The sequence below is a fragment of the Falco naumanni genome, chromosome 5 (genome assembly GCF_017639655.2).
Source record: "Falco naumanni isolate bFalNau1 chromosome 5, bFalNau1.pat, whole genome shotgun sequence".
Taxonomy (NCBI): Eukaryota; Metazoa; Chordata; class Aves; order Falconiformes; family Falconidae; genus Falco; species Falco naumanni.
Genome location: NC_054058.1, coordinates 23,311,661 through 23,337,593, shown reverse-complemented (window position 1 = coordinate 23,337,593; position 25,933 = coordinate 23,311,661). Strand labels below are relative to the sequence as shown.

The following is a 25,933-nucleotide window of genomic DNA, read 5'->3' as shown; positions in this document are numbered from 1 at the left end:
TGCTGCAAGCCTGGAAGAAAGGAATCAAGTTCTGAGTCAATTAGAGCTACAGGTTTCTGGCCAAAGAAATGTCCTTCTGCTGCTACTTGTGAAAAGACTAATCCAGAGACTTACAGGAGAAAAACCTGAAGCAGGCTGAGTGTTGGGACCTAGCAGAACACACATCTGTAGCCCTGTGTTCTATGGCCAGAGGGCTTTGCTTAGCATCTGGTATCTGCATCGTTCTGCTGCAGTGATGGAGGCCCACACAACATATAGATCCAGCTGCTGTCTTGGGCCTATCTCTATTTTCAACCAGCTACTTCACTCCTCTGTTTTTACTGGCATGATTTTTGACAGCCACCACTAGTGCTGGATCAGCCATTTCCTGCCGGTGAGTGACCAGGAGGCAAACATTTCATTTGTTAAAGTGCTCCAAAGGCAGCCTAAGCTGCTCCGCGACAAAACACTGCTAGACCTGTGTGCTTCGAGCAAAGCCCCATCCACCTCCCCTTTAAACAAATGGAACCTGAGGATGCCACGGGGGAGAGATAGATGGAGGAGATAATAGGCATAAGGCTTTATGTATTCCTATGGCTGCTTGAAGTAACCATCACAGAAACTTCCATGGATTTTCTGCTCTCCTTCCTTGCTCCTTAATCTGGATGGAGACTGAAAGGGGGCTCTTTCTGCTCCTTTAGGTCTGCCCTACTCAGCCTCCCACCACCCCTGCGGCTGTCTCTAGCCCCCCTGCTTGTCCGAATACCTCCTTTACCAGGTTTGCAAGTTCTCTAGCTGGCCCTTTCTTCCCATGCTGACCACCAGTACTTCAGGCAAAGAGCCTCAGGTTGTACCATGTAGTCAGCTGGTGCTGCACGAGGCACTTGCCAGCTTCAAAAAGAATGGGCTAGTCACTCTTCTCCTTGTTTCCCTGTGTTAAAATCATGCTAAGAGCGGGTAGAATGACCTTCAGTAGTTCCCTTTACTTTCCCGTGCTGTAACTGCCACAGATACGGTACTAAACTGTAACAGGAGAGGTACCACAAGCAAATTGTGTCTGTCTGGTGGTCTCTGTATGAAAACACGGCCCTTGAGCTGGATGCAGCTGCTGTGTGGTTTGGGGAAGGGGGGGGCTGGAGGACTTCGTGTCTTGTCTCTGCCAAGTGGCTTGGGCTTGACTCCACAGCGTGTTAGCCCCATGGATCAAATTGCCCTTTGCAGCATGCTGTGAAGACATTTCAGACTCCCTGATAACTGTACTCCAGGTTAAGTGATGTGAAACATCCCCCTCCAATGCACACTCCAAATTAAAACCTCACGTCAAACACAGGCATCCCCAGTTCTTTTTAACTGGGGGAGGGAAAATAAACCCCACAACTTAAAAGAGGTTTAAAATTTTAAATATATACTATGTTCTGAAAGAGACAGGCAAGAAAGCATTATGTATGCAATGTATTTCCCAACAAATGTGAGCAGGGAGCCAAGGTACTGAGGATAAAGGAATGGACTGGAAGCAAAATCCTTGAAAAGTTACTGCAAATGCTCAAAAGCTGAGTCTCAGTGAAGCTCCGCAGCCAAATTTACCCAAAGCTTTGAGGATATCTGAATGGATTGATCTTTCTTAACTGCTGCGGTCCAGCCTAAATCCCTCCTTTTGTGAACACCTGCAGTCAGAGAGGTGAGAATGCCGTCTGGGTTTCTCCATTTGTACCTTTCTCCAAACAAAGGCTCAGTCTAAGGCAGAGCTGATCCCCAGCAGTAAAGCAGGCTGGCCCTCCTGTCAGACTCACTAAGGCCCTAAGAATGGTTAAAGCCCAGCTACTTCCCACGAGGACTTTTGGGAAGCCCCAGTCACCAGACATGGCAATGCCCTGTTCAAGGAGGAGTACAAGGAAGGCTACGCCACTGGAGTCAGTCTTGATCCATCCAACAAAGATCAATCCATTCAGATATTCCATTGTGGTTCAGGTTCACATTTAAAAATATGTGATCAGGATGGAAAAGCTTCTGCTATCTGACCAACCCCAAGAGGAATACCATCAGCAGAAGCAGAGTCACTAGGCTAGTCACAAAACCAAGCACAGCCCTGTAGAGTCAGGCCTCAACTTTCTGAGGTTTTCACCTTAAGATCACCTCAGACCTGTACGATTTTAAACCCCAGTGATTTTTGTGCTGTAATTCCAAACAGCATCACCCACTGATGGCTCCAGACACCGGGCCACATCACGTCGCAGTTCCTGATGCAAAGTAGGTAAATGGCCAAGCACACAACAGGCTTTTCCTGGGAAGGCAAGAACAAACTGGGCACAGCAGGTAAACTGGACCCAGCAAGTGTTTGGCAAACAGAAGATCTAGTCACGCTGCTAGCATGGGTTGTGAGGAGGGAGCACTACAGGTAACCAAAAAGCCATCAGTTGGTCAAGCCCTCAAGAGACCGTGCTTGGCAAGAGCTGAAACCTTTCCGCAGCAGCAGAAGAGGAAGGGACATGGGTCAACCTGTATTGAGGAACCCAGCTTCTCCCACACTGGCTCTGTAATGATTAGCTTCACCTTGGCAGCGAAGAGGCTTACTTAAGGGAGAATCAACTCAGGGCAAGTAAAAGTTCTTCACCCATCCACATATAGCAAAGGCAAAAGATCAGGGAGCTGAGAGGGACATGGCTTTGGGTCACTAGTTAGCAGCCAGTCCACCTGTTTGCAGCAGTCTCCCTCAGCAGCATTATAAATAAGGCATTTCCCAAGTCAGCATTTATAATCTGACCATGACCAAAGCCTACCTTGGGGACTTTAGACTGCGCTCTGTACACAACATCCATGGAGGAGGAGGGAAGGTGGCTCTACTCTGGCTCCTCCTTCAGTATAAAGCTCGTCAAACCTGCATCAAGGCCCGGGATTTAAGCCTGCAAAGAGCAGCTGCTGGTGCTGCAGAGGACGGTGTGGGGCATGTGGGCAGAGAGCTGGGGCAGAGGCAGCTGTGGCTGTAACAGGGCTGGGGTGTGAGGCACCGAACCCTGCGGGTTAGTGAGGTCTGTGACTGGGTTCTCACTTGTTGCTTTCTGTGGTTTGTGTTGCTGACTGTTGCAATATAGAGACCTTTGGTTTCTTGTGGTTTTATTTGTTCCTTGTTGTGGGGTTTGTAGTGTGGGCTGTTTTGGTTTTTTGTTTTCCCTGAGATGACTGGAGGTGAACTTGCAGCCTGTGAAACATGGGCAATTTAACATGGGCTGCACAGCTTGATCTGCTTCTGTAGTGAGTATATTTGCCTCCTGCTAAGGTGTTTTAAGCAAGGTCAGTGGAAATAAACACTATGGGCAGGCAGCTTGAGACAATTAGCAGAAAACAGAATGAGAGCCAATTTGCCCAAGCTGGTCAGGTCAGGAAATGACAGTCCTCACAAGCCTGTGGCTCAGAGGAGGGAGATGTCTTTCAGCGGGAACTTCTGTAAATTCTCCCCTGGCTGATGCAGACCAGCATAACTGTACTGAAGTCAGGGAGAGACACTGGTGGATCCTGGCTGTGTACTTGGGATATGTGTGCCAAAGGATTTTGCTGAATTTATTTAGAATCCTGATGAAGATTTTTTTTTTTTTAATCTAGCTGCAATTAGTTTTTTCCTGATATTTTGGATGATGTTAAGAAAGGGAATTTGCTTGTCATGACACTATTTATTCTGTGTTTTCTGCAATACCTTTTTGCTAAAGAGCTGGAAACTACAGAGGTCGAAGTGACCACTATGGATACCCACAATGTGAGAGTAGCTCTCTACCAAGGTGGAAATCTGTCTAACAGGCTGAATGAGGGCACATTTGCACTCTGAGTTAGGCAGCAAAGGCTGGTAGCAGAACCCCATGAAATCAAAAGGTGTTTCCTATAAATGCAAAGGCCTTATGGTAATATGGCCCAGTGCAGGGGGACAGTTTCAATTAAGCTGGATGGAGGAAGCCAGGATGTTTTTTCTCAGCTGAAAAGTGTTTTGGCTTCCTTCTGACCAGAGGACAGGAAAAGATTTTGCTTTGGGAACTGAGGCACCTCTTCTTGGCTTTATGGTCACTGTGCAACCAGGCTTAAATGTTCTGGGAGCAAGTTCCATCAGCTCGTTTCCAGCCATGGTAGGTCCTGAAATAGCAGACATCAGACCTATGACTGGTTCTTCGACCTAGCAGTGCTATTTTGGCAGCAGGCCCAGGGTTAAACATAACAAGAGTAATTTTCAGTCCTTACTCTCATGAAGGTCAGTGTCCCAAATGGTTGGATGTTTGTCTTAGCTGTTTCCGGACAAGGTCTGCATTTTGTAATGATAAGGTGAAATTCAGAGGTCCTCATGCTGGCAGTCTCCTGCTAACTCTAATTAGAAAGCCTGCTTTTCCTAAATAAGGGTGTCAGGATTTTGGTCATTGCCAATTTTTAATGGTTATGACTATTTTGTGTGGGGTGTTCTTTTGTTGTTGCTGTAAGGGCTCACTGTTCCCTTTTACCTCCAGCCCATGACTTTCACAGGATAGTTCAGCCCATTCTTAGCCTTAAGCCTGTTAAGCCTAGCTTACCAGAATCGCCCATTGCCAGGTGAGACTTTGAGGTTCATTCATCTGCTCAGGTCACATGGAGGAAGCAGTCTCCCTCTTAGCAATAAGCCTGGCTCGCTCTGGCTTGCCAAATGCCTTCTGAGATGTGTCTCCTTCCCTCTAAAGCTCCCTCAAAAAGCTATCAGAGAGGTCAGCCACAAATTGGTCCCATTTTTTCTGCCAGACATCTTTGGCCTTGGCTTTTTCATCTGGTAGCATGGCACTGTATCTGTGAGGAGGAGAAAAGTCAGTATAAGACAGGAGACAAGGGGGCAGCTATTTCAAGATCAGTGACCAAAATGAAAAGGCAGGAAGCAGCAACAGATTAACCCTTGCAGGGCATGCCTACACTGCAGAGAGTAACGTAGTGTAAAGAGCTTTGCACTCCTGCCAGCTGGGCTCGTGCTAGAACAAGAAGTGTCATAGCCAGATCAACAGCTACCGAGTCCTGCACCATGAGGACAAACAGCTCAGTCTGTGTAAGCTGGAGATCGCTGGGTGGCACCCAGTGACTAGTACAGAAGAGACAGCACTGCTGTTGCTTTCAGATGTGCCTTGGGCTGGGTCCAAATTAGTAGGAAATAAGAGTATTTGTTCTCTCCCTGGCCATGCGGAGACTTGGGATTGACACAAGGACTGTCATGGGATTTGGCAAACAGACAAAGCTCTTGGAATGTGTAGAAAGGCCCTGGGCACCACATTCAAACTATTTTGGGACATTCAGAGCTATCCAGATAAACAGAAGAAGTGGCTAAACACACACAAGCTACATGCTGGTAGATTGTTTTCCTGTGTTTCCCCAGCTGGCCGTGGCAAATGCCACAGCAAGCCAAGTTTTGGCAGAAATAGACAAGCGATACGAAGACATGAGCTTTCCCCCATAACCAGAACCAAGTGCTGGAGGCAAGTTTGCAAAGGATGGAAAAGGAGGAATGAACAGAGACACCGAGTTAAAGAAAGGCACTCAACGGCATGGGCAGGGGAGCCTCAGGGGCCCCTGTGTCCTGCCCTTGGAGGAGACATGCAGAGGAGACTTTGGGTTAATGGCAGCCCAGTTCACGTGGCAGAGGAGACTCTGGGGCCAAAACCAAATACAATGGGTTTCCAGGGAGCAAGCTGATAGTCCCCTTAGCATTACTATGGCTGGATGAGAGAGGCAAGGAACTTACTTTATGGAGTTGAGTGCAAGTTGTTTTAAGGTCCTCAGGTCGGCACTCATCCCTCCGATGGCCATGAACACCTCATAGAAGTCATAGGAGACTCCCTTTGCCCCAAAGATAGGGGGATCATCGGGGCTGATCACAATGGGGTGTCCTTCAGCCATGAGGACAGCTGCAGGGTGGCTCCGCAAGTCAGCTACCAACAGCAGGACCTTGGCGGGGAAGGGTGGGAGACAGCATCACATCAGGTTATTGCTGTAGCCATGTTTGCATTACAACACTCGTCGCACTCCATACCTGCTATAGCCGCTTCTGTCAGCAGGTAGTCATGAGGGAGGAAGAGCCTCCAGAGGGCTGTTCAGACTGTGTTAGGCATTCTGCTCTGAAAAGCTGCAGAGGGAGACTACTTGTCTCCACTGACTATACAAGGAGATGAGTTTCTTAAATTAATCGCCTAAATCAAGGCCAGTGGGATGAATAACTTCTGGTTATTTATAACAATTTGACTGTGAGCATTTCAGGAACAGTCTTCTGGTTATGTATTTGCCATGATGCCTAGCCCAGGGCATCTGGAGCTGGTATCAGGGGTTCTCTACCTCAAGGCTCACACTGGTACATATCTAGCCCAGGGCATCCTTTCTGCTGCATCCAGGGGACAATGGGCAGCACACTAATGTGTTGCAAAAGAGTTCTCCATGGTTATGAATTCTACAAAACCAGAAGACTTCCAGGTACAATCCCAGCTTCTCAGCCTCTGGCTCTCCTGGCTTTGAAGTATTTTCCACTATGTCTCTTTAGGCACCTCCCTGGCTCTGGGCCTCATCTCCCCTAGGGAGGACTGCCTTCCCAGGTTCCTCTGGACAGGAATTTAAAGGGTTTTGAACTGACTGGCATTACAAACCTTATATATACACAGGATGTGTCTACATAGTAGGCTGCAGTGTGATGTGGTGCAAAGGAAACTGAGCCAGCCTGAGTGCGACAAAACGTCTAGCTGCCCCCAGCTCCCTGCTGGTCCTCATTGCTATGGTAAAGGCCCATTCCAGTGTCCCAGCCCCAAGACCTAAGCTTTTACCAACATACCTGGTTGGAGATAGGACAGACTTCTACAGGAACATCCCTCCTCAGAGACAAACTTTTGGCTACAGGGTGTTTAATGAGGGCAAGTCCATGGCCAATCCGACTGGTATTCAGTAGCAATGCATCCAGCACATTATTGTCTACAGAGGTGCCCTGCCAGTCTGAGTAGAGACAAGTAAGAATCACTGCAGTGCTGTGAGCAAATGTATCTTCTCAAACAGCTAGATTATTTTGTTAATAAATGTCCCAGTTGCAAGGCAAGAGGGTTGCTTAAACTCTGAGTTCCCACTTTGCATTTTCAGTGAAACAGGAATCCAAATTTGCCCAGGACATTGCCCAGCACAGATACCCACTCATCTCACCTGGCTTTAGATGTCAATAGTATTGCTCTTACAGCTAAGCTAATCATGCTCATCTCCATTCATAGCCAATGGAGAGAAGTAATAATTTCTGTGGAATAGCCTGTGTATTATGATGAGATGCATTGTGCCTCAGAAGTGCTTGTTACTGTCCATGGCTATAAAGTGAGCCTAGAGTTACAGTTCAGATGTAGACATCTTCTCTGTAGATGCCAACATGCAATAAGCATAACACAAATTAGACACAACTGTCATGCATGGTTAGGATAAATCCCACCCACACGGACTGAATAATATATTGCTAATAATGCATTGCCCCAGGAATGAAGGGTGACAGTTACTTTGATGAGTGTATTCAGTTAAGACCTGAGGCTGGCTAGACATTCCTTCACCTTAACATATAAAATAGTGGTTGAGGGATTCTGCTGCTGCTGCTGTGGATGGGAGGTGAGCACAGCTCTGAGGAGGAAACGGCTACCAGCAATAATTCTTGCAGCATGACTCCATGTCACACAGAGGGCAAAGGCGCTGAGCAACATGAAGCCTACAGTCAAGAGCAGGGAGCAGGTAGGGGAGGTGCCATGTAGGAATGCTACAGCAACAAGCTGATATGGGGAGAAGCATAGGGAAGACCACTTATATATACATGTATACAAACACGTATCATCTTGATACAGCCAGGTTTGCTGTTTCTGTGCTTTGCAAGACTTCTTGCCTCTGCAAGCAATAACAGTCCCTGAGTCCTCACGCTTACCAGTCTCGCCAGCATGGAAAAAGTATGGCAAGTTGACCCCCAGGGAATATGGCATGGTCAGGGCATCCTTCAGGTCCCATAAAGAATGACCTTCATCCTCATTGCCAACCTGGGGGAAAGAGGAAAGGTGGTTTTGAACATGCTCTGGAAGATGGTGGGACTCACAGCTGTATATCACCAAGTGCCAACTGTACTGAAATTACAGTGCTGTTGGGTAGGGAGTTGATTCAGGGGATTTTGTCAACTGCCCTCAACAAAATCCTTAGTTGAAGGATTTGTGATTCATTTACAATAATTTCAGCAGAGAAGTAGAGGAATTGGTTCTGGTCTAAAACGTATGCCATATTATACATGTAGTTATAGTGCACGTCTAGGGGTTAACACAAAGCCACAGAAGAAACACAGTTACCAGATCGAAGCCTGCCACGGTGTCTGGGAAGCGGGCTCTGAGAGCCATGGCAGTGACGATGGCTTCTTTAATCTGGGAAACATTCAGCATCCTAAAGAGCAAGAGAAAGAAAGCGGTGCAGAGGCTCACTCCCACAGGCCTGCCTTGGGTTTGAGTTGTGAAATGGGGCCCCCAGGGGTATTTCCAAAATGCAAGTTGCTCCTGAATCTGACAGCAGCTTCAGGTCTCCAGAGTAATAGCAGTAGAAAATTGATATTGTGAAAGGAAACCCCTGAATGACCAGGAAATGCCTGGCTAGACCCTGCTGTCACTTGAGTTGAGGCATGCTTGTCTGACTCATTGGCTTTCCCATATACCAAGCAGGGAACGCAACAGCATGGAGAAAAAATGTTTAGATTTTTTTTTTCCTCTCAACTGTTTTGCTGGGAGGTGGGATGGTAACTGCATTTCAAGAGAGCTTTACATTTAGAATTCTTCCAGTCCTATTGAACTTCAACATCACAGTGCTTTTTGCAGACAGACTCTGTCCATACCCAAGTTGGCCAGAGGCAAGCCAGCTCTGAACTGGGAACAGCGTCGTGCTGAGCTGGAGTGAGTAAGTGCTGCTGAGAGGTCTGTTATATTTGCTCAGGATCACCTCACATGACTTCATAGCATCTGGCTGACTTGGAGAACAGCCTTGTGCCCGCCTGCGAACAGCAGCATGAACATACCATACAAAGGCTGCCGGGAGAACCACATTTGCAGGGTTCCACAAGGACCTTTGCAATACCGAGTGCCCACACTCGGGTACTGCTGTCACTGCTTCAGCTTCCGTAGAGAGGGGGAGTACCTCTAGGCTTGGGAAGAGAGCGTGCACAGCTTGGACACGCACACACTCGAGCAGCCCTCCCCTTGCTCATTCCCAGACCTGAGGTTCACAGACGCTCGTCTCTCTGGCGCACACCATGAGCTAACCCTGGTCGCTTTGCACGTATGCAGACTTATATAGATGATTTCTCATCCTTAGCCTTTTACATGTGCCAGGGAATGCTCTGGGACTCAACACCCTGGGTCTGATGACACGTGGGCACTGCTAACCAACTGTGGCACTTCAGCCCAGCCCTCAGCATCGCTTCTCCTGGCCTGGACCCCTCTCCCCCACCACCACCTCCACCATAGCACAGCCAGCCATGCACAGCTACTCTTAGCCTCGCTCAGCCTCTACCTGTGTGCTGTAAATATAATTTTGGCTCCAAGAAAGTCAGGGTGCTCCTTCGTAAAATGCCTGATCACTTCCTGGTAGGTTGCCACGGACCATGATTTATTGTGCCGGGTGCCATCCAGTTCATACACCTGCAGGATGAAAAGCACATGGCAAGCAGAAGTTGGAAGAGGTGTTTCACTGGAGGGTGAGAGAAATGAACTAAAGAAAACCTTGGGAGAAGCAATGTGCTGCGGTCCTGGCAACAGGGCAGAAAAAAGCCGTTAAATCTGTGCAGAACATTTTCTTCTTGAAGCCTTTACCAGCTGGCAAGAACCACGGAGTGGTTTTCGTCCCTCCTATGTGATACAAGAAACAAGTTTCTCCATGTTCAGACATGGCAAGCGAGTGCCCTTGAGTACCCAGAGGAGACCATGACCCCTTACTCACATCTATATCAAATGCTGGAGCGTTTTGTCCAGCCGCCTGGCAGCTCACATGCGCTCTGTGCCTTGCAGTGGCAGTCTGTCAGCCAAGGCAGCCCCAGGGCATGCAGAGGTCTGAGCTCCATAAGCTACCAGCTGGGCTGGGCTTCTGCTCCCCTCTGCCAGAGGTTTGCTCCGTGACCTTAAGTCAGTCATTTAGTCTTGCCATGGTTTCCCAGTTCTCTGGCTGCAAACTGGGAAAAATAATCCTTTTGGCATGCTCTGTCTCATCAGCTTTGTGAGTTCCTCACTACCAGGGCTATACACAGGGCTTTTGCCCTGATTTCAGCGGGGCTGTAGACCCTGCATGCCCCAGTTGATACTAATCCACAAAGGCCCTGCCTGGAGTCACTCACAAACAGTGGCTGAAATCACTCCGTCTGTTCCCTTCTTATCCTTTTTTTATCCACATCTTCTCTCTTTCACCCTTGTCCTCCACCCTTCAGCTGGTACACTCCACCTTCATACTTTCCCTTCGGTGCTGCCCCTTGCAGTGATGCTCCTCACTAAGCCCCCACACCCCATCACGCTGTGGCATCCCCCTCGCAGGCACCAGCAGCCGTGGGGTGGCCACAGGCGCTCAGAGGGAATTTTCCCCTGCTGCAGCCCATGGGAATGTGAGACTTTGCACAGCTGAATTTGCAAACACAGCTGGGTTTGGGGGGCTTTTCCACAATGTTTGCTGTTTCGCACTAAATCTCAGCTTTCATTTACTTTACTTCAGGGGCTGCTTCTGGCGGGCTTTGCTGTGAGGCGAGCTTTTGCAAGTGTCAGCGCTGTTGGCCAAACCTTGCAGAGGATCTCCAGCCAGACAAGCACCTCGCTACTCCTGTCACACCCTGCTCACCTTGACTTTCACAATGAAGTGTTTCCACTCCCTCTCCCCTGCTCCAGCCCAGCTGGCACTTCCCTGCCGGCACTGCCCATGGGAGCCAGCAGCCCAGCATGCCCACAGCTCCTTGCAGCGCTACCTGGGCTTCAGGCAGCCTGCCCGCCTGTACCTCGCAGCACCTCAAGAAAGCCCTGGGGCTCTGGAAGCTCCCATGCCTGAAGCCAGCATTAGGGGCTGGATGGGAAGCAAATCTTCCCTGCCAAGCCTCTCTTCAAAAGACATTACAACCATGTCTAAGGGCTGCCGGTAAAGGCAGGGTATTTTCCAGTCAGGCCCACGCGCTTGTATCATTGCAGAAACTCTTGGCCCGGAAACCTGTGTAACCTGGGAGGATGCCAGCACTCACGCTGTCTCACAGCACAGGAATTTTGACATTGTGTTATATTCTCTTTCCAGGTACCCCAAAGACAGATGGTAACTGAGTTCCGAGCAACTGGCCCATAACCAACCCCCAGCAAAGTAAGATACATATAAGCTTTGTGGTTTTCTCCACCTCTTTTTTTTTTTTTTTTCTTTCTCTTTTCAATAAACCCTTCTCATCTCAGGCATGACAGAGTGCCAGCCTGCAGCCCTGACACTGAGACCTGTTTTGCTATGGGGCCAGACGAAGCCACAGCAAGGCAGGGTTAGCAGCCCCACTCTCCAGCTGTTGGGGGGAGGCATGCACAAAGCTAGATCAGCCTCCAAATTTGTCACAGCACCTGCCTGTCTGCTGATAGGGTGGCTGCAGAGCTGCCCAGCAGCAGCGGTTCTTGCTGGGGTACAGACATTCATCTGCAGTAAGCTGGAGCCCATGAGCCATTGCATGCAAGGGCAATGGTTTAAGGAAGTTGCTAGCAGGCACGTTTGGGAGTTGGGCCATAAGCAGGTCATCAGTATGGCTGTGGTGCCAGCAGCAAGCTGCTACCTGCATTCCCACACACAACCCATCACCACCACCTTGTCCTTCAGCTGCTGCTGGATGGACCTTGCACAGCAGCTTTGTTCCCCTTGCAACGGACTGTTAAGAATGTGGGGGTAGGTGCTATGGTAAGGAGCAGCAGCCCTGGTTCATTTGATTTCGTAAGGCATTTGCCTCTCTGACAGAGCTCCCACCCCCATGGTGACCCATTTGGAGCTGGTCTGGAGAAGTGTATGGAAAAGGTGTGCCTGTAGTGTCAAAATAGCCACTGGGAAAGTGGGAACCATCACAGCCAAAGAACAGTGGTGGGGCCTGCTAGTGCTTGGGAAGGCGGTGAGGCAGTGTAGGGCTGCAGGACAATCTGACCAGCTCCGGCTGACATGCAGAGAGAAAGGCCTAAACTATCACTACTGGATTTTAGCATTAGTGGCAATGAAAGGAGCAGTTGTATTTCACGTACATAGCCAAATTTTTATGTTGTCTGCATAACTATGGAAGACAGTGCTTTGCCAGTTGGTTTACTAGCCTGCTCAGAGAAATCATTCTGAAATAAGCTGTGGATTTAAAGTAACTATTCCAGAATAAGTCTCTGTTCAAGATGGGAAATTGTTCCAGAAGAGCTGCTACAGAACAGGTGATTCTGGTGCAGACAAAGCCGAGATAATCTTCCCAACCAGCAAGTTTTCAACACAGCTCTCAGTCAGCCTTTACAACGCAGTTTTGTGCTGTTGCCACAGTAGGTATCTTCCTCAGCCATTAAGAACAAAGCATCTCTTACTTTCAAGCCCTTGCCTATGCAAATCTCCAACAAAGACCTTTGAATATGATCAAGGTTTTCCAGCATCCTTAGAAAGGCAGGTATGCAAACATCCAAAAACTAAATTCAAGATAGGGCTTGAGAAAACTTATGGAAAAATAAGGATTTAAAAGAGTACTAGAGAAGCCAAAAAATACGTACCGGAGGCAGGATAGCTCTTATCTCAACATACTGTATGTTATCTTCATAGAGTTCCAGCAGCCCCTGGTAGAAATAGGCCTTGAACACAGGTGCATAGCAGATAAGTCCAGAGGCAATGAGGAAGACTTCTTCAAATCTTTTCCAAATGAAAGTCTGAGAAGGGTACGCCAGCTCAGGGGCATCCGTCACCAGGGTCAAGTTTCTCAGCAAGCTGTACAAATGGAGAAAGAGAAGAGGAAGAATGAGAAGAACAAACAAGACAACTGGCTTTCAGTATGCAAAAAGCCGCCGGCTGGCAGCTGGGTGTTTGGTGCAGGAGGAAGGAGGTTTCATCCGAGACAGGTGTGAGTTTTGTTGTCAGAGCCCAAGCTTTGCGGACGGACGTGACACCCTCCCAACCCACCTGTTCCGGGGCACAGCAGGGCAGCGGCAGTGCTGAAGGAGGCACGTGTTCTTTGCGCAGGACTAAGAAAAGGTGCAAGGCTGTTCCTGCCACAATAGGGGCCCAAGGTCTAACTCTGAGCCTGTTGCTGCTGCAGTGCAACCGGTGTAACAACAACTGGTGCAGCTAGGAAGCATTCAGGTCATTTTTCTGACACCTGTATTTACTCCTCTAACGACTAGTACAGGTAATAGCTGACAGGTAAAAAGTCATATGCTACTTGTTGAGCTACAAGCAGGGTAAGACTAGGTGTTCAAAACTTGCCCCTTCCTTTTATGAGGGCAAAATCTTGAGGAGCAATAGGGTTATGAAAGCAAGTATGATGTTTTTATATTGTAAGAATTGCACTCTGCTACCCAGGGGTATCCTTAATCCAAAACTAGGCTCGTACATTACTCCTGCAGACAATATATTCTCACAAACATCTCCAATGCATGTAAAGAGTTATGACACCCAGCCCTCTGTTCACCACCTAAAGGCAGACTGAGTCTCCAGGAGATGCCACGTACCGGGAAACCATCAACCTACTTACTAAGCCTGTAACTTGCCCTGGTACCTTCATATTGTCAAATTATGTAACCTAATATAAGCAGGGGCTAAACGGCTGTGAATCAAAAATCCTTTTCCCCTGCCAGTGGTACAAGCTGATATCCTGCCTGCCTTGCTGGTAACTTCTCCAGATTGTCTGCTGGCAAACAACTGATAAGAATCGAAGGTCCGGGCTCTTCCTTAGTGGGACGGAAAGGTATTTATTTCCTCCATAGGCTCAGCTGGCATATAAGCCTCTTTCAGAAATCCAGAGATGCGGTGGGTAGTTTTATCAAGCAGAGTTTAAGGAAGCCAGTAATCGCAAGATTATCTAGTGGTGGGTGACAGCTCGCACCCTGTGGTGAGTGTCTGTGCCCCAACACTGTCCTCTGACAAGCTGATAGCCTTCATCCTGCCCCAAGCCTTGCCTCTGGTAACAGGTCTCCTCCTGCTGCTGGTGGCCACCTGAAGAAGAGTTTGTAATACATTTCTCAGGCCAGTAGGCAAAGCCTAAATGGCAATACGGGGGCGATCACCTTCACTCCTGGGTGGACAAACTGAAGCCATCACAGCAAGCTACAGAGCCAGTTGCTTGCAGGCAGGTGGGTTTACCAGTCTGGCCAGGCCTGATGCTTATCTCGTGTCAGGGACTAATCAGATTCAGATAGAAATACCTTCAGCCATGCTTCATCTTTCATCCGAGTATATTGTTTCCCCTCAGTAACAGCTACTGATCTTTAATAATGTTTCATGTTTGAAGTTTTGGCCCTCATCCTCATGCAGTGCTCTGCTCTGTTATATGGGAGGTGTGGGTTTGATTTGTACTCCTATTATCTTCTTCCAGGAGGCTTCTGTGGATGGAATTAAAAACCTCCTTCCTACAGATGTAAAATGTGATCTGGTCCAAACTCATAAACTAAGACATCCCAGGCAGGGACATCCCTTTTGAGTTCCTCCATCCTGCCCATAAAACAGAGCCCATTCCCCCAGCATTTGCCTCTCTAAGGACCCTCTCCCAGCAGCTGCAGTTTCATTTCATCTTCACTCTGTTAATTTCTTTTCTGGGAACAATTTTAGAAGCAAAACTGTACATAAAGAGATGCTCATACCATGTTAAGGATGAGATTTTCAAATGTCAAACAGGCAGGAAAATTCAGAGTTCAGGTTTCCACAGCAACTTCAGCTCTGCCCTCCCGCACATTACAACAGGGGCTTTGGTGACATATCACAGGACATGGGGTGACCCCAGCTACTGTTCAAGCACTCCATGCAACCAAAGGAGACCAAGCTGGACCACGGCAGGGGCAGGTGGCATTTCGGGTGGGCAGCAGGGAGTACGCAGCAGTGGGAGACACCACAGCATCACCCTAGAAACCAGGAATGCAGGAGCCAGGGGCATCTGGAGGCGCTGATCCAGCTGCCAGAGCTGCGGTGGAGGCCAGCCGCCGGCAGAAAGGGTGTGCTGCAGCTTAGCAGGGAGGGGAGAGGAGGTTTGGTGTGGGAAGAGCTGGGGAAAAGAGACTTTTCCCTCCCCTCCTGGCCAAAGGGCAGTTCCGTGCCAGCCCCGCACAGCGGCGGAGAGCACCTGCCTGAAGCCAGGAGCTGAGTGGGGCTGTTCCCACCAGCCCTGCAAGCACCGAGGGAAAAACCTCCCCATGGATCAAAAGGCCGTGCAAGCCCGTTCTCGCCACCCCACGCAGCTTTGTTTCAGATAAGGACGGGCGGTTAGTCGGGCTCCCACCGCATTCTCCCCTTGTCCTGTGAGAACTCAGCTCCTCCAGCAATGAGTGCACACAGGGCTCCGCTCCCTGCCTTTAAATCTAGCTGTACAAACTTGTAGTTGTTTACTTAGCCTGTGCTCTTGGGCTAGAAACAGCAATAAATCCCCACACTGCCCTGCTCCTAAAAGCACATAAATCAAATCGTGCATTTTTTATAATCCCCTTTCCTTTGAGACTGATTATTGATCCCTATAACTGTTGAAGATTTATTGTGTAATAGTGATCCATCCTTGATAACTGGATAATCTCCTAAGGGTTCAGGGGCTTTTGCCATCAGTAGCTCATGCAGATGAAGCAAAGCTTTATAAATACATTTTTTTGCTTCTTTTCTGGAATGGGCCCTCACCAGTGATCAGGTGCAGACTACAAATAGCCTTCCGTGTCATGTCATATATGCACTGAACAATGCTATTGCAATGCATATGCCCAAAGGGGCACAGCTAAAACGACCAGCTAAGGATTATTTATTTTCAGCTGTGGTTTTGCTTTCTCTTTTCCTGTTCTTTCTCCCCTAATTCCTTTACTTTCTTGTGCTATATAATGCAGAAGTGAATGGATTTGTTGCCTTGTTTTTAAAGGGATTCTTTCTCCTGCTTCTTTTTCTTTCTCGATGGGTAATTATAACCCTCTCCTCACCGTAGTATCTGAATGTCTTCCAGTGGTGCATTAAATAGTGTGACTAACATCTGTCACATGTGGTTCATTCTCTTTCTCTCTCTCTCTCATCCCTTCTTCTTCTCCCCAAGGGGAGACTTGTAGAGGGAGTGGAGTGCTTTGTTTCTGTAGTGCATTTTTATTCTTTTTTTTTTTTTTTTCCCTTGTAATGCACACACTGCCCTATTTTTCTGTGAGATAAGGCAGTTGGAGGGCACGGAGGGGAAGGTGATGGCGGTCCGGGCAGCCACTAGTGCCCAGGGGAGTTGTCCCCGCAGCCTTGGCCATGGTGTCAGCTCCCTCACAGATGACTTCATCCCGGTGATAGAGAGCTCCATTGGGCCGTCCGAGCTGCGCCGTCAGGCACGGTCTTAATCCTCAGGCTACTGATGGGGGAGTGTGTGCGGTGGTATTTTACAAATATCTGGAATGTCAATGCTGTTTCCCTAAATATCTAGGGGCATACTCTTGCTTTGGAGATGCTGGACAGTATATTACATCTTGAGGAAAAAAATGGCATTCTCCCATATCGTAACTGATTGTGAAGTAAATAAGTGAGGAATATTTTTTATTTTAAATCTCAAAGCAAAATTCTCTTCCATTTTCTGTCTCCTGGCCTGTGGTCTCCTGACACTCATAATAGCATCCTTCTGGAAGCTTACCAGTAACAGAATACTCCAGGGTCTTGACCCATAAGATGTGTATTTTGAATAGGAATGATTAAAGCTTCTTTCGAGGGAAACAAACATAAAGACTTCCATCCATAACACGTATGTATATGTATGCATATGTACCTAAAAATGCAAACAGCAAAAATGTAATGCAGATACCTCTCTCCCTTACCCCTTCCTGGTCAGGAATGCAGTAAGGTGAAAGAGGTGCAGCCTCTCGGAAACATTTCCATTGTTCCCTTCACATTTGCTGATCCACCCTGTCTTGCATGAGAGCCCTTCCCTGCTGCCATATTCCCTTGATACTTCCCTGAAACCACCCAACTATCCATCCGTTCCTTCCTCTGACATCTGCTTTCTCTCAGCTTGTCAGTGCTCAAGGGCAAAGAGGAGTGCAGGGAAGAGGTAGCCTGGGATGCACATGTTCAAGAGACTGGGAGAGTTTCCAGAAACTGAGAAGCAGAACAGATTGGGGCCTATTCCTGGCTAGAGACCTATTTCCAGACAGCCAAAAAACATTCCTAACCCCTAGACTAGTACCCGGGGATTAGATGAAAATAGGAGGGGAAGCGCTTCAATGTGGCTGTTGTTCATGTTTGCACATTATGTGAAATGACTCCTCTGCGATGTTGTGGTGATAAGCACAGAAGGGCAAGAAATGAAGGACAACATACTCATTTGGCTAAGTCCGAGCACCCAGGATGCAGGACATCCAAGTACGTACTTGGCTCTGGCAGGCGTTTGCTGAGGAAAATCACTTCATTGGTCTCTGCCTCAGTTTCCTATCTGCCCTTGGGGAGACCCCTTGTAACAGCACCTGTCTTATGTCCCTGTGCAGTGACTGCCACCCTGAAGTCCTGCTCTGACTTGTGACTACGAGGCATTGTCAGACAACTAATACAAAAGAAGAGGAATGTGATAACACTGCCTCTGAAAAGAAGTTATGTTCCCAAACAGGAACATCAGGAACCAAATAATGCACAGCTCCACCATCCCAGGTGTATAGGATGCCATGGCCCCTAGTCTCAGCCAGAAAAGGACATCACACTACAGAAATGCAACCAAAACCAAATATACTGAAGCGTTGCTCCTGATACAGTTCTCAAATAGCCAGTGCAATTGCTTGGACTTTAAGAAAGTGAAGCTGTTTCAAAATGCAATCTCTTGCAGTTATTTACTGGTCTCCTGGTGGGGTTGAAGAGAGCTGGTGCTGTGGTCTTTCCCTCCTCATTGCTCCCAGTAGAAACAGAAGGGAGATAATGGGGAACCAGTTTTCTCTCTGGAAGACATAGATAAGTGACTTTTCACTGGATCTTATTTCTTCCATCATCTGTCAGGGCAGTTGAGCTTCAGGATATAAAACATCAAGAATCCTGGGTCTGGCATTACTTTCCTTCTGGACCTCTGTAGGAGAGGGGTGGTGGGTGCCCTGGCGAGTCAGCTCCCTCTGCCCTGCCCCTTGCTGTTGTTGGGGAGGGAAGGCAATACCATGCCAGAGGTCTGGCAGCTCCTTAGCTTCCCAACCTGACCTCCTTCCCAGATCTGTAGGGCACAGATCCCAGACAGCTTCCATGTGGAGGAGATACCAGCTCCCTAAGAGTTAAGAGGACTCTATTTAAGAGCACACACCCTCACTGAAGAGCACTACAGTAAAACCCATCAAGTTTCACTTAGGAAATGCTGTAATTAGGGTCACCTGCATCTCCTTGATCCAGCCCTCTCCTCATGTGTTGGCGTGGTGACACTGTCTGTAATTACATGACACCCCGTACTATTTTTTTATGCAGGATCCCAGCCCCTGGAGCGCTGTGGCTGGCAGTGCCCTCTGAATGGATCACTACTCAGTACTATCCTTTGTCCTCATCACTCAGTGTCTGACTTCATGCATTATTTAGCATGCTCTCTCCAGCCCCCTGCACGCCACACAGAACTACGTGCTGTCTCCTGGCCTTTTTGGCAGCACTTTGTCCTGGGATCAGTGGCTCCTGGATGGGGAGATAGGGCTCCCTTTTCCTTGTCAGCACCAGCTGGAGGGGGAGCCAGGCTGCTCCCACCCCTAAGTGGGATAAGTAAGTAAATAAATGGTAGGTGGCTGCTGAGCAGCCAACTAACACCTGGTCCTGGTCCAAGGCTGCCAGCAGTGAAGGTAGGAGTTGCCTGCAGGGAGGGAAGCTCCTGCAAGGGAGCGATGCCTTGGGGAACCATCTGAGGTGTGAGCTCCTGGACAGCTGTAGGAGGTCTCACCTGTAATGGGAGAAGCTCCATCAGCAGGAGGGTGTTGAGTGGGGGAAAAGTGTTACCAGGCAGAGGACTTGTATGTAGGGCTCACTGGCTCAGCCAGTGCCCAGACTGAGACCTAACCCCTTACCTGAGGGCAGGAGGGCACGCTGCGGTTCCTGGTGCCTGAGGGTCCTGTTGGGAATGAGTGCCTTTTGCTTCAGTATGGTGAGTACCACTGGGGTTTCAAAGGTAGCCCTCAGAAAACAAGGTTGGTGTTTGAAGTAGGAGTTTGGGTTGGTTTTTCTTTTGGGTTGTTTGAGGGGGGTTTTGCTAGTGTAGTAACTAACACGAGTAGTTTGCCCAACTTCTTGCTCTGAGTGAAAACAATGACTTTACAAATCACTTTTCTGATGTGGGGGAGAGCCTGTCCATCAGCTACCTGACTTCCTCATATCCTGTTCCTGGGTACCTCAGTGAATGAGGCTAGTCCTTTCACATACAGCCCTGTCCCATACTAGGAGTACATCCAGCCTGGCTGCTGAAGAGAGGTGGGAGCAGGTGACGTAAATCTGCTTAAACCAGTCTTCAACATGTCTATACAAAGGACCAGAGTGAGGTTGTACAGAAAACTTCAATTTTGATGGTCTCTCTGGTGTACTTAATGCTTCAACCTTCAAGCTCTTACATTGCTATTTGCTTGTTCTATGTATGCAGCCCTACATGGCGTTCCCCACTTCCAGAGCAGCAACCAAATGGGAAAGCTGGACCAGAATGGTCCTGCTGGCTACACAATGCAATTGTGAGGTACTGGTAGGCTTGCAGCTCTCTTCACTCACCTGCTATCAAACTCTGTCACATTGCGCAGCTGTTGGCGGTAAGTCTCCAGCAAAACCCACTGGGAGCACTGGGCTGGCACTGGGTGAGGAGGGTGAGGCTTGGAAAAGTGAAACCGAACAGTGCCCGTGTGGGTGAAGCAGATGTAGCAGTCAGGGAGGTAGGTGGCATTGTACACCAGCCAGTCCATGCTCAGGATGGCATAGTCATGCAGGTGTAAGACAGCACCTGTTGGGGGTAAAGTATATCCTAATGAGGCAAGGCAGCTGAGAAGAAGGAACCGAAGTTTAATGAGATAATAGTTTGAGTTTGCCCATCCAGGGGCATCTGGAAAATGCTTCTAGATGGCTGTGAGTGACCTCTCCCAGCAGAGACTATGGGGCTGCTCTGCCTCCCTCATGCTGGGGATGTGGCCCCCTCCACATCAAACACAGGGCAGGCAGAGCATGACAGCTCCTGCAAGCAGAGGGAGGGGGGGGAAATCGATAGGGAGCTCTGCTTCTCCGCTGGGATGCAAAATGCTCAGTTATTAAAGGTCTTTCAGACAGACTTTGCTGTGAGCTGGCTCAGGCCCCACTGATTTAAAGAGGAACTCGCACAGTAGGTGGCAGTTTACAAGGCATGCTAGCTGACTGGCAGACCTGAAGCAAGCTTCTGTATAGAAGCCATTTGTATCCCAGCCTCAGTTTTTCCACCTAGTCTGTGTCTCTCCTTTCATCTCCTTGAAACTCTGGCATATACCAAAATCCCAGACCATGACACACCAGGGAATTGCACTCAGATGCAGAAGTGCAATCTACTTCTACGCCTTATCAAAAGCATGCTCACTTATATCGTACGTCTGCTGCTGGCCAGCATGAAGGGCCTCTGGGATGCTCCGTTATTGTGCAGTATGTTGGCAACTGCCAGTCTTCCTGGCGTAGGAAGCATCCTCTGCATGCTCACCTTCCTCAGCCCATCCTTTCTTTTTGCTAAAATCTCCCCTCTTGTGGAGCTTTCTTATTGGTGCTTGAACTAAACTTCACATTTGTGAAGAGAAGTTACGGTGAGAGCTGAAGTCTTACAGATTATGTATTTTGTTAGTCTAGGGGAGACATCATAGTCAAAATAGCTTTGGTGTCCTTAGGGATAAAGAGAGAACATAAGTAGCAAGAACAAAACAAAAGACTGATATGTTTGTGACGTTAGACAAACTTCAAGGCTGTAACTTAGAGTGGGCTAATATAATACAGACTATAATGTCTATAATCTTCCACTACAGAGGGTCTGACTGTTAAGATGTGAGTGACTGTGGTTGCCACTCTCAACAGAGCTAGTGTAACAGAATGGGCATGCCACAGCTCTCTAGATCTGACCTTCCTCTCACTGGCAATGCCACCCTCTTTCCTATGTGAGCAGCAACAGAAATTACAGTAGTGCATGAAACAACAGCAATTTCCAGGGGCTCTGATCAACACCGAGGCCTCTAAGACTAGGTCCTACTCAAGCAGCTACAAGGATGTGATCTTAGCTTTAAAAACTTCTGGCTCTTACAAAGATTCTGAGAACTCGTTTTAATATATGGATTAAAAAGTTCTAATTTTTTTTTGTTTGATTCCTCCTTGGTATCAAAGATACCCCATTGGAGGTGAAGAGGAGGGTACTTCTAAATTCCTTACTGCTCAATTCAGTAATGAAAGTGATTAGTATATCAGAATTGTCATTATCCTTATGGTAACATAGGATGCTGCAAGCCAGCGTTCCTCATCCCATACTAGATGCTGGAAGGGACAAGCTGGGAAGTGAGAAAGATTGTTCTTATCCACATGCCAGTGTCAAGCCTTGCAAGTGAAAAATGTCATTATGGAAAAGCTGACCCGCAAATCTTCCAAAGCAGGTCAGCAGCCATGTGGGCAAGGCCATGGGATTCTGAATCTAAAAAGGGACCACCTGGAAGAGTGAGCATAGTGGTCAGAGTTGCAGGAGTATTGACAGTGTTTGCTGCAACTTTCTTGTATCTTTAGTTAAAGAAGGCACCTTGTTCAAATACTTCCTTACTGAATCAGAGATGCAGAGGGAGAAAGCAGTCAGTCAGGAGTCAAGGTTTCCTCCTGTGATCCCCTCAGCCTCCTGCCTCTCTGCTGAACTGCCAGCAGGTCAGGTACATGGGGACATCAGGCTTCCTGCTACCCAGCCTAAGTGATTTAGATTTCACCTTGGCTAAAAATATCCTCTCCCCCTCTCCATTGCAACGCAGAGTACTAAGCTCAGACACTGCTGTGTCCCAGCTGCTCATTGGAGGATGTGCCATCCTGTGCAGTGAAGGTATTGGACAACTTCATGCTGCTATCTAACTAAAATGGTCCAAAGGCCTTTAAAACTGTGTGTGTGCTTCAGAGTACAGAAACCTCTTGGTACAGGGCGTGGGAGCCCATTAGCACATAGCCTGCTGCACAACAGGGGCGAAACAACAGCTCCAAAGATGAGAAATACCTGCCTTTACAAGCAGAGATCTCCTATAAGTACACAGACCAGAACCTGATTAAGAAAGACTGAGAGAATACAGTAGCTTTTATATCATATTCTACAGGTCACATCAACACAGGCTTTGACTTGCATTCAAGTAAGGAAACTCGTAGTGCTGGAGACACCTTTCTCTTCTAGTGCCCCCAGACTTTCTAGTAGACTTCCAAGTCTGCTACAGGACCACCTGCAGAAAGACTTATTGGGGGATACAGCATTTCTGGCTAAGATGTGGGCTAAGACAAAGGTTTGTAGCATGTCTGTGGTATGTGTATGTGGAAAAAGGAAAAGCCCTGGCTAGAATATGCAGAGCATGCATCTGATGTCGTTTTCTCTTTACTTCCTCTGCCCTTTCTCCACACTTGAAAGGCTGAAGGATTCGTATTGTGAGTTACACCAAATGCTACAATTGCTGGAAATGTGCATTCATCCAGTCCATCCCCCTCTTCCTCTCTCCCACTGCCCCATCCCCAAACTCGGAGGCAAGGCTCTTCCTGGAACACAGCAAGCACGATTTACAGCTCTTGTAAGCTTGTCTGCCACACCTCGTGCTTTGTCCCGGCTCTGCCATAAAAGCAAAAGGAGGATGAATAAGATGAGCGACTCTTAGGCCAAGCCTACCTTTTGGCATGCGCTTTAAGATGCTGAACACTGCACTCTGATCAATGAGGTCTTTTGCCCGAAAGAAGTGCATGCTTGGAGGAAATCGTCCCGTCATTATGGCTGTCGCAACCTCCTTCTTCTTGAGGTTTACAAGCTTTGTACTGAGCTGCTGTTCTTGTCTACTCAGCACCAAATTGTCACCTGTCTGATGGGCTTTCTCCTCCTGCATTAGGGAGTTCCGATCCTTCCAGAGTGGGGTGGGAAGGCAGAGGGAAGCCAAATTCAGGAGAAAGCATGCCAGCCTTATGCCTTGCCCAGATGGAGGCTTCATCTTTGAGCTGCACCTAGGAGTAGGAGAAGATTGGAGCATTAGCACAGGTCAGAAGGTGACATCTTAGTAATGACCCATTAGGATATTAAACCATTGGCCCATCCTGCAGAAGTAGCGGGTTAATTGGATGCTCAGTACTGGGGGGAGCATCTGGTACAAACATCCCTCGTATTTAGGGTCATGCATCTGTACATTCCCTGCGATGCTGATTGCACACAGCAAGGCTGCAGGCAGGGTGGAGAAGAGATACTGCTCCCTGGATCAGGCTGGCAGCACATCATGTAGACCTGCACTATGGCAAAGGTCTAGCTCTGGGATGGGGGGATTGGTGAGGTCAGGACTCCACCTTGCAAGCTGGGATGGATCCCCCTCAAAAGAAGGGGTGCTGGTGACAAGGTGCCAGCTGTGCTGTTAGTGTCCCAGGGAGGGAAGCAGGGGGCCATAGCGCCTGAGGTGCTTTTGGTTTTTGCTTGAGCTAATCGGATCCTGATTCCCTACGGTCAAGAGAAGACCTTGTTGCACCCTTATAGTATATTCCAGCTATCAGAGGGGTTAATTTGCAGGGAGAAAACACAAAGCTTCCTCTGCAGTGACCAAAGTGTGTCCCTTCCCTGCAGTTGAGGAAGAGAGAGGACAGAAGGGAGACCACGGCAGTAGTAAGAGATCACAGGAGACGGGCACATGAGAACTCTGCCTTTCCCAAAAAAGCACAGCTGCAACATAATCCTTCAACGCCAGGCTTTACTGACCCTCCACACCAATCTCTCCAGATCTAAGCAGGCTGGAGAAAGCCTCAACATTTTGAAACGGTCCCCTGTGAATTACATGGCAAGTCCCTGCTTGTGCACGTATCTTTTGCTTCCAGTCTCTCCTCCACCCGTGGGGCCACCAGGATGCCCTCAGCCCCATCAGTGGGTCCCAGGAGACAGGCATGCTGGTGGAGCAATCTGCTGGGAACAGAGTGGGGGTAGATGCAGCCCTGCATCAGGCCTGACTCTGAACTTAGAGAAAGAAACATCCTAAAAGGTGCTATCTTATCCCTGGTGAGACTGACTCACTTACTGTTAACTTTCCTTCTCCTTGCATCCAGAGCTCATCCAGCTGCTGCCCGAGAGAGCAGGGAACAGTTATCTCTTGCGAGCCAGCACTGTCCCAGCAGAGATAAAGCGGCAGGATCCGTCACAGCAGTGCAGAGAGGCACCCACCAGCGCAGACAGTTCCTCTTCCTGTGCTGCTGCTCCGGCTTGCTCAGCTTTTATTTCTGTCACTACTGCTTCATGAATATATAAAGAGGAGGAGGAGGCAGGGGAGGTTATGAGAAAGCAGGACACAGGCACCCAGGCAGGCAGCTGGAGGGAGCTGGGCTGGGAACTGGGAGGCCAGAGCAGCAGGGTCACCTATGGGAACCCCTCCAGTTCCCTCACAGAACAGAGGTGGAATCTGCCCTATCGTTGACTGCCAGCAAGGCAATCAGGGGCTTGTCTGTGCAGCCCTCCCACGTACCCTGATACGCATATAGAGCTTTTAAATATCCTGGAAGAAACACTTGGGCATGCATTCCCAGTACGGGGAAACTCTTAAGCCCTGCTCAGGCTGTCCTAGGACTCCACGTGAGCTTGGGTATCTAGTCTGATGTAGAGCACCGTGTATTTAATGCCAACAACACTGCAAACTTTACTTACTAATGGTTTGCATTTTTTTATCTGAGAAAACAGTAATTTGTCAAAGTAGTTTTAATGTGCGAACCAGGCAAACATCAATCCAACCAGCTGTACCAGGGCTGCACTGGGTACACAGGGCTAAGCTCATGCCTGGGGAGTAAATCAGGTGGAGGTGGGTACAGCCTGATTTTTTTTTTTTTTTTTAAATCACAAATAATACTGTAATTTCACCGTTTTATTTTGCACAGTTGAATGGACTGAGTTTTAAAGTTATTCAAAACAGATGTCACATAAACAGCTTCCAGTGGAGAACAAAGTCCATTTGGTTTAATTTAATAAAAATTTTAATGATTTTAATTTTTTTAATAAAAAAAAGAAAGATCTTGTAAACCAAGAACTATTGAAAACAACCCACAGCAGTCACCAAGATCGTTTTCAAGGTAGAGAAAGTGCAATCTGGTCAATAATATGTTAAATTTCATTAGCTATCACCCCCGCAACAGATTGGAAGCAGAGTGGACAGGCCCCCCTGAATATTCCAGATGGACATCTGCCAGCTTTTCCTCCTCTCCTGGTCCCTTCACCCTTTGCTGTCACCAAGATCAGTAGATCAGTCCCAGCATCCATGCAGGGATCACCCAAGGTTCCCCAGCGCTCTCCAAGCCCCAGCCAGGGCAGCATGTCTGGAAGGTGGCTGTGGCCCATTGCCTGCTCCTCAGCAGGACGGGGTTTTTCTTGAGTCTTGAGATGATCCTGCTCCCAAAGGGAGATCAGAGGAGCGGAAAGATGACCCAGCTACATTCTGCAGTAACTATTAGTTGATAAAAGCAACCTGAGGATGGGAGGTACCACAGAGGGAAGCATGTGGAGTGGAAAAGGGACGGTTCAGTAGGGACAAGCATTCTGCCTACAAATACCTTCAAGGGAACAATATAAGCAAAGGAAGGGAATTGCTTTAATTATCTCAAAGTAGTAAAGCCTGGT

The 25,933-nt window shown here is 48.3% G+C and overlaps 1 protein-coding gene across 1 annotated transcript; it reads right to left on the bottom strand.

Annotated features, from left to right (window-relative positions):
* Positions 1–1,418: 1,418 nt before the first annotated feature.
* ADA2 (adenosine deaminase 2) lies at positions 1,419–24,529 on the bottom strand. The gene is made up of 10 exons (XM_040595764.1): positions 24,351–24,529; positions 22,976–23,301; positions 19,855–20,080; positions 12,723–12,933; positions 9,511–9,638; positions 8,304–8,394; positions 7,895–8,003; positions 6,785–6,942; positions 5,711–5,913; positions 1,419–4,770 (listed from the first exon to the last, which is right to left on the bottom strand). The coding sequence occupies exons 2-10, from the start codon at positions 23,286–23,288 to the stop codon at positions 4,662–4,664; spliced, it is 1,548 nt and encodes a 515-aa protein (XP_040451698.1). The 5' UTR covers positions 23,289–23,301; positions 24,351–24,529; the 3' UTR covers positions 1,419–4,661.
* Positions 24,530–25,933: the final 1,404 nt, after the last annotated feature.

Bases quoted from the DNA above. Each gene is read 5' to 3' on its own strand.
- ADA2 (XM_040595764.1), bottom strand. From the start codon at position 23,288: ATGAAGCCTCCATCTGGGCAAGGCATAAGGCTGGCATGCTTTCTCCTG. The intron at 5,914-6,784 runs GTATGTTGGTAA...TTCCCCGCCAAG, and splicing joins TCTGTCCTATCTCCAACCAG to GTCCTGCTGTTGGTAGCTGA. The intron at 4,771-5,710 runs GTAAGTTCCTTG...TCCTCCTCACAG, and splicing joins CTTGCACTCAACTCCATAAA to ATACAGTGCCATGCTACCAG.